General features: G+C 34.8%; 1 protein-coding gene across 1 annotated transcript in view; it reads right to left on the bottom strand.

Annotated features, from left to right (window-relative positions):
* Positions 1-3,514: 3,514 nt before the first annotated feature.
* LOC145663055 (sialin-like) overlaps positions 3,515-15,409 on the bottom strand; it is a 149,898-nt gene continuing 138,003 nt past the window's right edge. The window contains exons 9-11 of the mRNA XM_081729217.1: positions 14,154-14,309; positions 9,089-9,171; positions 3,515-4,421 (exon numbers count right to left, since the gene is read on the bottom strand). Coding sequence (XP_081585343.1) covers positions 4,197-4,421; positions 9,089-9,171; positions 14,154-14,309 — 464 coding nt within the window. The 3' untranslated portion in view covers positions 3,515-4,196. The remainder of the gene's footprint in view (positions 4,422-9,088; positions 9,172-14,153; positions 14,310-15,409) is intronic.

The following is a 15,409-nucleotide window of genomic DNA, read 5'->3' as shown; positions in this document are numbered from 1 at the left end:
CCAATAATGCATATTATGTGTCCTGTGTTTGTAAATGTAGCTTCATCGCTAAACAAGATGGTGGATATGAAGTTGCGCTGTCTGTTTTCCATACCTTCCAACCATAGACAAAATTGCAATCTGGCATGAAAATCATTGCCAGATAGTTCCTGATGTAAGATGATATGATACGGACGAAACATGTACTCGTGCAAAATACGCACTACAGATCTTTGGCTAACTCCACTGGCCTGAGCGAGATATCTCGTGGTAACATGTGGGTCTACGTGCACTGCTGCCAATATTCCTGTTGCACGTTCTTCATTGGTTGCAGAGCGGTAACGACCCCTACCTCGTCCCCGGACAAGACTACCATGTTGCCGCAAACGTCTCTCCAATCGCAGAAGTGCCATGTGAGATGTTTGTTGGCGTTGGGGATAGCGCATTGCATACATTCGTGCCGCGCTACGATAGTTTCTTCTACATTCCCCCAACACCAGCAACATATCTACACAATGATCAAACACCGCCATTGCTCTATTCAAACGCTACCCAAACTAATAATATCAATACGATAGTGTTCGTTTACTTATACGGAAAACTTATCACCAAAGTTTATATCCCGTTCTTTCTACGTCTGCACACTTACACTTACATTTATTACGTTTCCATAGCGATTACATTAATAGTTGACGATCAAAAATAATCTAAAGATATTTCTTTGCAACTTTCTTTTCTTTGTATAAAAAGGCTCAAATAATTCGCCTCTGATCCTTTTTTTTTTATAAGATGGTACAGATTGTTAATGCAATATACAACGTTATCGTTGTACTATGTTCCGAAGGCCATCGGTTCCATTCCCCAGGCAATGACATTGACGGGCTTTCCTTACTCTAACTGGGCACATGCTGAGATGTTGCCTACAAGTAGGGCCTAATAGGTACCTTCCTATCCCTTTCTCATAGGATTGTAGTGATTGAGGAACGACGTCTTTTTGCGCATACGTATTAGTATTATTCATTGTCTTATTATTTTCATTCATATTATTATTATTATTACTAGTTTTATTATTATTTTGCGTATTCTTCTTCTTCTTATTATTATTATTATTATTACGTTATAGGTCGATTTTGCCTCCGAAAATTTTACTTGTTATTCACTTACAGTATGATGATGGAACCTCGTGTTCGACATATTTTTAGGCCTGTTTGTATTGTACATGGACTCTTAACACTTTTTATTTGATGCAATAATTCGCGTGATATTGGCTTGTAACACTCAGTTTGAACACTGCACTTTCTATCTGAATGTGGAACCATTTCCGGCGGCCATTTTGTAACAGGCTTGCCCGAAATCAAAACATTTTTTTTTCTAAGCTGTTTGGTTTTCCATAATCTATCAAAGAAGGTATCACTCGACCTATATTCAGATTTGAAATTTTAAAATTGTTCCCGGGGCCCCATGATGGGGTCCTGGGGCACCACGACAACACCATTCCACGTTGCCTATGGCGTTTACCTTTTTCATTTTTTGTTTCATGTTTTTCTACTTAGCCGTTTCCGATTTATAAGTACTGGAAATTTTATCTCTTACAGGACCAATTTTGGGGTCTATCTTGAAAACGGTGCCCATTTTCAAAAATTGTTTCCTACAAAAATTGTTCAATTTTTCAAGCTCTTTCGAACGAGGTATCACTCGACCTACAATATGTTCCCATTTGAAAATTTCACGTTCATCCCCCTCCCCCTCAAAATGACTCATTTCTTAGGCCCCTCTGTATTGTACATTGTCTCTTAATATTTTTCGTACATGATGTATAGTTCGCGAAATATTGGCTTGTAACACTTATTTATAAGTACTGGAAATTTTATCGGATACAGGACCATTTTTGGGGCCCATCTTGAAAACGGTGCCCCATATCAAAAATTGTTTCCTACAAGAATTGTTCAATTTTTCAAGCTCTTTCGAACGAGGTATCACTCGACCTATGTTCCCATTTGAAAATTTCACGTTCACCCCCCTCCTCCCAAATTGGGGGGCGGGGGAAACCTAGTGTTTGACTAATTTCTTAGGCCCCTCTATATTGTACATTGTCTCTTAATATTTTTCGTATATGATGTATAGTTCGCGAGATATACATATATGTATGTATATATATACTACATCAATATTTGTAGACTGAATGAATGTAGTTTTGTGTAGAAAGTAAAATGTATAAATATTGAAGAGAAAATATTGCACAGAAACGTTATATTCGTATGTTGAACATACTTTTTTGTATGTTGACAAAGTAACCCCACTTATGGGATTACTTTGCATCAAAGTTTATATTTCAATAACTATGGTCATACTGAATGTTTACTAACGAACTTGCACTAATGTTTTCCTTATATATCTAGCTATTATATGTTTAAAATACAGTGTTCTAAATCATTACGTTTGTAAGTTACACGCGATTTTTTTTTTTTTTTAAATTGCTTAAATCTTGTACAAAGTAAATTGTCTTATGCTAATTTAAAACAAAGAAAAGCAAACTAATTTTTGGCTTTCTTTCTAAGCGAATGTACCACATACCCAAGTCCCTTAATTTCTCATCATGAAAGAATTACGGTTTTCAAATATTTCTTTGGTTTATGAAATTCGCAATCCTTCGTGGTAGTTTTGATTTTATAGTGCTTGAGACATTTCCATAATACATAATTAACTAGCGTAGTTTCTAAACTACCAGAAATCTGTAAATTTCGTACAAAATAAGTACTTTCCAATCTCTTGGTGTGAACACACTTGGACTTACTCAAAGATCTACCGAGACCATTTCCAAATTTAATAGATATGTGCAGAATATTAGAACAAAAAAGAAAGTACATACTTTAAAAAGAAAAAATAAATAAATGAGTTCAGTGTTAATAGCAAAGTGGTTTAAATATTCGGAAAGTAGGGTTTTGCTTTACGAAAAGTATGTACAAACCACTTGCAATATGGGGGGGGGGGGGGGAGTTTGAGAAGCAGTCTTAAAACAATATTTTGTAATGTGATGTAACTTCATAGCTAATTGATATAATAGCAAGATCGTGTGCTGCTTATTAGGCTTAGAAAAAGTTTTATTTAGTTACTACTGGCGAGCGTAACGCGTTATTTCATTATCTCTGAGAGGCAGGTTGTTTTTTTTACCAACAACTGGTATTTAGATGATTAGCTCTAGTACTTTGTGTTTTTATTTTAAAGGTTTATGATACAGTCAATATTGTGTGAATTTACGTAATTTTGCAAAGCAGGAAATAAACTAGGACCAGCAGCACACTTTGTACTTATTCCAGTTTTGTCCACTATTGTTGATGCTGAAAATTTCTGATTTCTTTCATTAATTAATATTAATACACACGCCGATTATTTGTGAATTCAATAGTTTTTTAAGAAGTCAACAACGATGCAAGACCATTTCGAAAACAGTAATGGATCATGATTACTTATTATGAAAGAAGAAAGAAAATTAAGAGGACCAAGGTTTTCAAGGTTACGTAAATGATTTACGAACTTTAAAGACAAGTACTTTTCTGTATTTTGTTTCTATGGTTTCTTGTACAGTGCTTCGTACAAATAATAATAATAAAAATAACTAATAACGCTAATATTTTTTAAAAATAACAAAAAAATAAACATGTTGAACAAGCCTATAACAAAATATAAAATACAAATGACTTAAGTATCATAGAAAATATCTAGCTTTTTTCTTTTTTTTTAACCTTTACGTGTAACTTATTTGCACAGTCACATTCAATACCAATTTCTTATAAAATTCTTTTCCTGAATAACTTTCGTTTGAACTTTCATTTGACAATTTCTGTTCAAAACAGTTTTCTGCAACTGAAAATCACTTTTCGAACTGTGGAAAAACGTAAGGAACAAAATATATTCTACGAGAAACAATTCGACTTTTGAACACGAATGTATCTGACCATGATACTATAGTAGCCATGCTAAACATATATACTAAACATAATTGCTAAAATTAACACACTTTTAATATTTAAACAAACATTTGCTAATATTATAATACTGGATATGTAAATATTGATCATTTATGTGGAATGAAGTTTCCTTCAATGAAAGAGAGTTCGTTTATTACAATAACGATTACGCATAGGTATCGTATCGTAATCGTTTGGTGTGTGTGGATGGGTTTTCTTATGAAGTAACGTTTTCTTTTTTTCTTTGTACTAGGATTTGTTAGGGACTTCTAGTAAGGAATTCTTTTCTAATCTTTCATCATTGTCGGTTTCATTAATGATTGATGCATTTCCGTTGAGACTTGTAGTCAGTCGTATCTGTGGATAATTCCACGGCTGGACCTCTGCTGTTCCATAAAAGCAATAGAAGATGAACGTCCCGATAGCCACAACAGCCGTAACCCAAAACGCCATTCTCCACTGGTCTACTGTTTGCTGTAAAATAAAACGAAATTATTGTAGAGCCTTAACTGTCAAAGCAAGTATTGAATGAATATTCACACCATTGGGTATGGAATATTCTAGTAGTTCAGTCATCAAATGAAATGGTATAATAATAATAAACTAGCTGTAATAGGACGCAATAACTACTCATGAAAAGAGGAATGCAGTATGCAAATCAGTTAGTCCGATGAGCTATTAACAATTATGGAAATAGAAAGTATATATAATGCGCTTTATTACGTTAAAATAAGCGTAATGCATAATTATCTACAGAAAATATCAGCAATAGGTAGTATTTACTTATTTTTAATCACAGTAATAATAAATATTTACATCAAGTAAAAAATAAGTTTAATAAAGTACACAGAAGCATAATCTCAAATAAAATGTAATCAAACTCCCCTTTATTTTTTAACTGAAATAAATCTATTCTGAATAGTTATTGCAACTCTCGTATGTTTATCATGGAATATGAAAAGCTGCCATAATTGTACATCGATCTCAGTAATAGGCTTCTTTTATTATTATGTAAAACGACATGGAATTTAAAAGTTTTTCAACTTTTAATTCAAGTGACTTGTATGCTTTCCTTTAGTAAATAATAATATTCAAAAAATAGAGTTAATATAGCATAGATTTCTGAATGTAATACGTATAGTGTAAGAATGGAATTGGATCTGATACCTTAAAATGAATACACTCATCCCTCGTTTTAACGGATAAAGAAAGAAGAGCTAATAGCAGTTCGGTATTGACCATTGTCCGTAAGTTCTGACATTAAGTCTACGGTGGCTAATATCCACAATTACGTTACGAAAACAAGAATTTTTGGAATGATCAAAGAGGGGGAAAAAAATGGATCAAAAGATTGCAATCTTGGCCAAGAATTTTAGGAATGATCCCCCTCCCAAAAAATGCATCAAAATATTGCGTTTTTGAATCAGGGGCCACATTATTTTTGAATGGCCCCTAAATCGAGTTTTTGAATATTTATGGAATAAGCACATCATACTGATTAAGTGATAACTTGAGTTTGGCTATATTACAAAGAGTGTTCAAAAAATTTGCACAGTGGTCTCTTAATTTTTTATTTGTTGCAGGAGGAGAATGAATTTTTATGTGAACATACTTGGAACATTTAGCTATTAGTTGGTATATAAAAGTATTTTCTTTTATTTAGAGGTGAGCCATAATGGACCGTGAAGTAGATGTCAGATTGCGACAACGGTCGGTGATGGAGTTCCTCTTCAAGACCGGCGATGACTCTGCCACATAGATTTACAGGAAGTTGCTCCCTCTTTATGGGGAGGACACATTGGATCGCAGCAGTATCCAGCGGTGGTTGCAGAGGTTTAAAGAAGGAGATTTCTCTCTCCTGGATAATCCACGATGCGGTAAACCATCGACGGTAGTGAGTGATGTGAATAAGGAGACCATTAATCAAATAATCCAAGGAGAAGCTCCACAATTAACAAGGACCGTTACTGTTTATCATTGGACAAGCTGCGACGTGCCATCAAGACCACAGCTTCAGGGTAAGCTCATCAGACTACACTTTGACAATGCCAAACCCCATATAGCCCATGTGACGCAGGAGAAAATTACGAAAATGGATAGGAAAATTGTTCATCCTCATTACAGTCCGGACTTGGCTCCGTCTGATTTTTTCCTCTTTGGTCGTCTTAAGGCCCACCTGCGCGGTAAAACATTTGATACTGAGAAAGACCTTATTTCCTGTGTCAAGCGATGGTGTAAAAGTCAATCCCCAGAATTTTACCAAAGTGCATTTACATCATGGAAAGAACGTTGGATCAGATGCGTCACAGCTGATGGAGGCTACATTGAGTAGGCTCAATGTATAGCTAAATGTTCCAAGTATGTTCACAAAAAACATTCTCCTCCTGCAACAAATAATAAAAAAAGACCACTGTGCAAAACTTTTTGAACACTCTTTGTATATGTAGTTCTCCAGATATAAGGCCTACAAGAAAATTTTTGCCTGAAATACGTTGGATCTTTTGATCCATTTTTGGATCAGATGCCACAAAATTTTTGAACGCTCCTGAATTGAGTTTTCGTATTTTTTACGGGATAAGCACAGCATACTGAGTTAAGTGATAGTTTGGATTTGGCTATACTATATGTAGTTCTCCAGCTATAAGATCTACAAGAAAATTTTTGACTGAAATATATTGAATCTTTTCCAAAAAGGGGAATAATACAGTGCTGTATTTAAAATCAAGCATACTATCCAATCTGACAATGTAACATACCTGTATGCAGGGTAGGCAAGGTAATTTACTTGTTACGTATTTTACATAAATTACGCGTAATTTACTAGTAATATACGTAATGTAGAAAACCAGTTTTTTTCGCAGACGTAGAAAACTATATTTCTTTCATTAAAACTAAGATCGTTTTGAATAGTCGGTTATATTGTAAGCTTAGTTTTCTTATTTAAGCATTAAAACATTATCATCTTCTAAACATTATATTTAAAAGTAATGATTTCATGCCAAATCATAGTAATAAAAAGATAATTTTGGATAGCCCCTCGCCGGCCCACTACTACTTTCCACCTATTAGCGCACACACAAGCACAACCATCCAACATATTAGCACACACATTAAAAATATGTGTTGGTTCGGCAATGTTTGAAAGTATCAAGTAACCTTTTGACTATAACAATTTATTGTTATACTTTTGCAGCTTTTAATATAAAACTCGAAACATTTCAGTATACTTTGAAACTTCTATTAGAAAAGAAAAAGAGATTGACTGTTAGGCTCATTTCACCTTCATATTACACACTAACACACACACATAACTGATACGAAAAGTACTGAACAGAATATTGAAATAATGAAATTTTAGAATAAACTGATTTGTTTTTCTTCCACGTCCCAACGATACTATATATACCACTTCACTTAGCACTGGGACATATTGAATTTTCGATGTAAAAGTTATTAGATTCTCATTTTAAACACACACAACTGAAAAAATATGTAAAAGAATCCAACCGAACATTATACTACATTTTTCGGAATGAACTCATTATTTTGCTCTTTTAAATATATTACTTCCCTTAGCACAACTTGTAATGTAGAAATTTTTCATGCTCATAATAAATAGACAAAACTGAAGAAAATACTCAACAGAATATTGAACTACTTGTTTCTTCGTTGTTTTTGGAAAGAAACAATTTATCTTTCTTTCTAGTTCGAATACTGAATGTATTTCACTTGGTTCCAATAACACTGAGTATATCATTTCATTTAAAACTTAGACATTATTTTAATTCTAAAAAAAATGTTACATGCCATTTCCATTATAGTTTAGTACAATTCGAACACAATACTCTTAACCACACTAATATTCATAACTTAAGTGGTCTTGTAATTTGAGGGTGTAGTATATTTGAAGTAGTTTCTTCGAACGTTCGAAGCTGAGCCGGTTCCTTGTAACGTTATGGACAAAGGACCAATTTGAGAAAAGTCTTTCAATTTGCGCTGAAGATGCTAGGATGTTCAGTAACTTCATAGCAAATTCCGACAACTCCTTATGTTGCCGAGTAGCGAAATACCAGAATGTGCGTGGTGTTGTAATTCCCTTCTTCAGAAGTTCTTCAAATTTTCCACATTTTCCCCGATATTGCTGGTAGCTAGTTATTCCTGAAGGGCCGAGGTTTTTCAACAGAAACTCCTTTACTTGTTCGTGATGCTTTTCTCAGACATTGCAGAAAGTCGTCGCAAATGGAGACCACGAAGGCTTACCATTGTTGTTGTATTGTACAATAGTTTCTCCCACGGCTTCTCTGGCATAAAACTTTTCTCAATTACAGAGGGTTTAAAACATGAAACACGATGAAATGGGTTTTGAACAGTCATGCGTGCAAACAGTATTATACTATGCTACTTTACAAAGCCAATACAAAATTCCCAGTTTATGCTTACAGATTAAGTTTTGCAAAATCCAGCTAGATTCCATACACTTTTAGATTCCATACACTCAGCTAGATTCCACACACGTTTTCTTTTAATTTGTAGACCTGTTTCTAATTTTTTACGTATTTTACGTAAATTTCGCGTTTTTTACGCGTCACGTAGAAAACCTTTTTTTACGCGTAATTACCCAACCCTGCCTGTATGCTGTAAATAGACGCTATAATACAGTAAAGTCAACAATTTTAGTTCAAAATCAGGATTTTCAAACTGAATTAACTACTCCAAATTTTATTCGTTGCTTCCGAAATCCGTTAAATCGTTAAGTGCGTAAAACCAAGGGATGAATGTATTTAGATACCACAATATTTAATCATCTGATACTCTTTAAACCTATTTTTTAAAACATCTTTTAAATACTAGATGTGAAGTCATTCGTAATTGTCATACACTTTACAAACAAACAAACAAAAAAAAAAGATAGGGAAACAATAAATTGGAAAATGCATACAAAGCAGCAAAATAATGTTTTGTGTGTTTTCCAGCCCAACGATGTATCTTTTTAGCATTCTTTGCATTTATAGCACTCATCATTATGATCTACATCGCCTCAACATTTATTGTATCTTGGCATAAAATGAAACCATGTTAGTCTCCTAGAAAAGCTACAGAAACCTATTGCTTACTATGGTATTTTAGAATATCATACTTACTTCAGGCGTCAGAAGTCCAGCTACAAGTGGTGATAGAAAGCTTGCTGTCATGTGAAACGTTTGCGCAAAGGAGAGTATTGGCCCTGAAGAAGGTATAACATGATGATAGATTCCATTTAGGCAGTTTAACGTTATTCAGCACGACAGGGTGAATTGATATGATTAGGATATAAACAGGATGGGGTGGTAGAGCTCACATTACGATAAATTCTAATTTAGTTATCATATGAAACTATTTTTTCATTCAAATAAGTATTTTTTTTTTCAATAGAAAGTACGGTGAAATTTGAAAGTATTTGTTCTTCACGATAAATCAAAGAAATGTCATGCAAAAATTATCTTCTGAACGAACGAATAAATTTTCATTAGCAAGAAGAGCTTCTTTATAGCTTAATAGCTAGCGCCTGCGCCTTTAGTGCACACAGTTCCGGGCTCGATCCTTGGTGTGGAAACACTGAAATTTGAATCCATTACGGTGGTTCGAATTGCACCTTAAACTGTAGGTTCAACGTCTCATATGGCCTCGGTACTGAAAAGTGGCGCTTAATTTCAATAATTAATTCAGTAAGATTAACTTTGTCTTCATGCCAGCCTCCTTTTACAACAGTTTTATTATTTGCTTTTATTTTGCCACTAACTGACATTTGATCAGCTTTCTAACATTAGATACCAAGCGTTAAATTCGAGGATACTCCTTCTGTACATACACAATGTGCATCTCAGATTCTACATTTCATCAAGATAATCGTTTGAAGAGCACTTTGCGGTATGTGTTCTGCTTCAAAGGAGGGATGGCAAATAGGAGTTAGTTTCAGATTTTTAATGAAAAAGGTTGAAAATCAGTAATCAAAAAATAATACATGCTCTATTCTTTTATGGATAGGGACACTTATCAAATACATTTATATTTTGTCTATATTGCACAAAAACTGATAATGTTCATTGTCAGTACATAAGTGAAAAAATAGAAGAAAAATGTAATCCCAAGTGTAATCAATTGTGAACTTATTTTCCTTCTAAGTATAGCGACCATGCAAACCCCCCTCCCTTTCATTTTTTTAATGTGCTTTCTTTTATCAGTAGATTCAGTTAATTTCACGCCGAACATACTATTAGCATTTTTCAAGTACTAGCCCTTAGAAATATGTTACATATGAGAAGAAAAACACAAGACATTCACTGTAGTTTGCTTTTTTTATTATTTTCATTTCCAGTACCGAAATATCTTTACTTATTTATCTATTATCTTGAATAAAAGGTACGAGCCATCCCACTAAACTTTCTCGCTCTCATTCCTTAAACTAAATCTTGTGCTGCAGTTATTGAAGATAGACGATTTAGTTGTCTTAAGCTCAATCTTGATTAAATGCTCAGCGTACGCGCCTTCAGTGCTCGGTGCTTGGAAGGGTTGTTAAACCAAACCAAAAACTAATTGGTTGCCGCATGACTAGCACATATTTGAATATATATTATACTGATGTATGTAATTAACGTTGTAAATACCTGTTAAGAAAGTGTCTTATCAAAAAATCCCATTTCTTTCGTTAATTTCCTTTACCAGGATTGAGCTTTGCATTTTTTTTTTTTTGTTCTAATAAAATGCGATTTAAATAAACTTCTGTATGTCAATATTTGAACTTCTTTTATGCTTTGTAATGTGTAGATGTTTGGATAAATCAAAAGAATTTAATAAATAACAGTTTTAACAGTTTCGGCAAGGATACATTGCCGAACACTATTATTTATTAAAAATAATTTGCTTCGGTCAAACTTTGGTTTTAATTATGGCTTACCTTAGAGTAAAAATGCCAAAGTGCCAAAATCGGGATTTGAACCAGGGTCACGCGCATTGGATTGGTTGATTGAGTTTAATATTCCGTTCAGCACAGAGGTTATATGAGAGCTTAACATGGAATCCGAACCACATGAGCTCCCGCCAGAAATCGAACCCGGATCTCCTGCCAAAGGTGCGTACAGTATCTATATAACCACAAGAAACTTCACGTGCATTGGAGGTGAGTCTTCTAGCCGCTTGGTACGAGAGAAATGCGGATATCATACATATGTATGTAACTTCCCTGCGTCATCAGAACATCAATAGTATGTCCACTTTGTAGCATAAATTATGTTCACACATTTACATAGTATCAGTGTACTTATTACTATTTCTTTATACTATTTCCTCTTTTATTTCATTGTTTGCATTTACATTTAGCTTGGAATGTTTTGCAACGTTTAAAAAACTGAAACCCGTGGTGGGATTTCAACACGGATCACCGGATTGCCGCACACAAGTTACACATACAGTGGTAACTTTCCTTTGTTAGACACTTATCTTTTAATGTGCCATGCGATGTTACCACATAGTCATATTTTATCGGGTTCTTCCACCGAAACTAGGCTCCGGAGATTAACAGTATTTTTTTTTTTTTTTTTTTAATCTTCTTTCTACAGCTAATATATCCCGCGCCCCGTTGAGCATGGTCGTAAATTTTAGATACTAATTAGGCCTAATGACATATAAATTTTCACATCTACAGGGTGTTCATTTATCATGTAGCCAAAATCGATGAGTGAAATCCTCACACCTAAAAAATAAAAAAAGAAGTCCATATGAACATACGGCGAAAAACCTGTTGTTTCAAAGTTACGAGATGCCGAAATCGAGAAAATTGTAACTTTGAGGCTCCCTAGCTCGAAAACTATGAGAGATATCAACGGCGGTTAAAGAAATATTAGAGGAAGTAGTATGGTGTCTATCTAAACAACCATGTTTCAGAGTTAGGTTGTATGGACGTACATGATTTTAGAGAAAGGGGAGAAAGAGCGGAAGCTATACCGTAGCTTCCTCTATAAAATCCGTTGCGCCGATCTGTCCCAACTCTGAAACATGGTTATTTAGATAGACAGCGTACTACTTCCTCTAATATTTCTTTAACCGCCGTTGATATCTCTCATAGTTTTCGAGCTAAGCAGCCTCAAAGTTACAATTCTCTCGATTTCGGCATCTCGTAACTTTGAAACAACGCGTATTTCGCCTTATGTTCATATGGACTTTTTAAAATTATTGTTTAGGTGTGAGGATTTCACCAGTGGATTTTGGGTACATAATAAATGAACACCCTGTATATAACCTCTTACCAAAGCCAATTATTACCAACATGTAAATACGAATATATACTTTTTAATCTATAATTTCTATTAAAAGTGATATAAACAAAAACAAATTTATAAAATGTAGAACCATGAACAAATATTTAATACATCTCAGCTAAAATTATATAATCTAAATTTGAATATAATCCACTTAAGAGGCCTTATCACTGCGAAATTAAAATATCGCTAATTTTACAGTAATTCTGTGATATCTTCAAACAGATAAAAAAAATAATCGAAATGTGAAATAAGAGCGCCCTAGACAATATTGTTTTGCATGAGGTACCGTCATCACGAGTCACCTAGTAGCTTTCCGTTTGCAGCCATTTAGAAACGCGACAATAAATGCCGGGTTTCCAAATGGCTGGAAATCGAAAGCAGATAAGTGAGTCGTTATAACGGTATCTAATGTAAAATAATATTGTCTAGCGAGCTCTTGTTCCACATTTCGATTATCTTTCATCTATTTGAAGATATCACAGAATTACTGTAAAATTAGCGGTATTTTAATTTCGCCGTGATGAGGCCTCTTAATACATTATTCTTTTTATTTTTCTTTTAAACATATTTTCAATTTTCCATGCGTAAGGTATTTACTACTGCACTTATTTCCCAACACTTACAAATTACCTTACATATTACATATAGATATACACTGAGTGGGCAAAAAATTAGACACTCAGAGAATGAAAAGTGAATTTCGTAACAATGCTATTCAATGTGGTAACTAAGCACAGCTACGTACTCAATCAGCATTGTATGTCATATGGCTGATGACGGTGCTACGGTAAGCGAAATGATAACCTCGTTGAAAGGAATACAATCGTTGGTATGTGTGTGGTATGTGCAGGCATTTCCAAATATATAGGATTTTCAGTGGCAATGACTTCCTATGCACCAGCAGTAAGGTGCTTTATAGCCATTCAAGAAAGTAGATGAGATGGCCCGGAGGCGACTCAGTAGAATTGTGCAGGATAACTGGAGAGCTTCAGGAGCATAACTAACAGCTTATTTTAATGCTGGCACCTGATACATATCTCAGAAAAGACGACTCGTCGAAATCTAGCACAAATTAGTTATTCCAGCCGACGTCCTACTGTACTTACGATAACAGCAATACAACAAGAAACATCGCTTTCAGTTTACCAAGGACTTTCAAGACTGAACTATTGAACAATGAAACAGGACTATATGGTCCGATGAATCCCGTTTCACTTAGTTCCATTTTGGTGGGAGAATTAATGTGTTGCGAAAGCAATACAAGTCCATAGACCCTCAGTGTCACTTGTCGGAAGTGCAAGGGAATAACTGAAATATAATGGTGTTGGGACAGTTTTATTGGGATGAATTAGGTCCACTGATAACTGTTGGGCATATGAACGCCAGGGACTATTTCCAAATCACGTACACTCCTTCGTGTAACTGGCATTTCCAGCCAGGAAACTGCTTTTTCTTCAGAGAATGCTCTGTGCCACAGAGCTGACGTCATACCAAAACGGTTTTAGGAGCATGCCAAATGAGTTTTTATTGCTCCCATGCCTTCTCTTGTCCCTAGATCTCAACCCTGTAAAGCACGTACGGAGCAAGATAGAAAACAGTTTAAGCACAATATCCTGTGTTACCAATGTGCGGGAATTGAGAAATATTGTCTTGTTTGCATGGTATAGTATTCCTCAAGAATGATTCCCGAAGCTTCTAGAATTGTTACTACGATGATTTAAGGGAGGTATGTGATCTAGAGGAGATCACGCAAGGAACTAGGTAGGTTAGATGTGTTCAGTTTTTTTTTTTGCCCATTCACTGTACAGTAGTAGTCAGATAACATGTTTAAATAGTTCAAGCAAGCTTTTGATTATTGCTATAAAAAAATATCAAGGTTAAAAATTCACAACTTAGAAATACTACTTACCTCCTAAATTTGGTGCAATGTCTACTATATTGGCCATTGCCCCTGCATAAGACGCAGTGAGGCAAGATACAGCAACAAACCAACAGATCACAGCTATTGTGAAGTCACAGCCTACGTAGCCTATAACAACCACCAGTAATCCTGGGCAAACCTGAGCTGCCACAAGAAAACAAAACAGTACATTGGTTGAGAACTATTTACATTCACAAAAGTTTCCTTATTTTTATGTATGCGAGGTTATGTTTTATCCGCAATACGTAGGGTTACGCATAAGACTACACAAAACAATTTTCTTGAAGAAATTTGAGGCAAGACAACTCTTAGAATAGAAAGAGATTTACCGAAACAGATATTACTTTCATGACATTTTGCGAGAGCATACAGCCTCAAATCTTGTCTTGTGCGCATCCCTAGTAGTAAACTGAAAGACACAATTACTTTAGTACCTGTTTTTATGCATTATTATAATGAATGAGTGATGAGTGCATTTTTCAACAAATGTCTTCTGAGCAATAATTGGGTTAAACTTTCTCCAGAATTATTTGAAATACCATATGGGTAACACTCTGTAGAATCATTTAATTAATATCAAGTTACATTTAATTAATATCAAGTTACAAGAAATATGTTTTCCTCTATGAATGACATACGATACTCTTAAGAATATATATAAAACTCGTATAGAAAATATTTATCTAAATCTATATATTAAAATCATTCGAATATTGTCATAACTGTGTGTGTTCGATCTATGGTACAGGCTCTGATTTTCTGGTATTCACTTAGTATTGCGAGACAATTGGTATTAAGAAATAGCAAAATCCAGTTTAGTAAGACAGAAGTAACGACGTTGGGAGACAATGCACTAACCACGCACCACCTACTGCGACGCCATTTAAGCGTAATTTCTCATGCACTGTAGCGCATAGAACTTTATTTTATATGCACATAATATCAATGAGTATTAAACAATACTGAAACAAATCTATCTAAGTTTAACGTCCCACGGATATGCCGGTTAGGCTAAAGGAGACAGTGATAATGAGAAATGAGTGAAATCGTGGAATGAAGAAAGTGGGAGGAAACGGGAGAACCCCGAGAAAACCCACGAGCATGATGTTTGTCCACCACAAAGTCCACACGGCGCGAGCTGGAATCGAACCAGGGACCCCAAGCACCGGAGGTGAACGCTCTACCACTGAACGCGCCCCCGAATACTGAAACAAAATGTGAACGTTGGATTGGCGGAGACAATC

Source organism: Thermobia domestica, chromosome 10, assembly GCF_964235325.1.
Source record: "Thermobia domestica chromosome 10, izTheDome1.hap1.1, whole genome shotgun sequence".
Classification (NCBI taxonomy): Eukaryota; Metazoa; Arthropoda; class Insecta; order Zygentoma; family Lepismatidae; genus Thermobia; species Thermobia domestica.
This window is presented reverse-complemented; position numbering and strand designations above follow the sequence as displayed.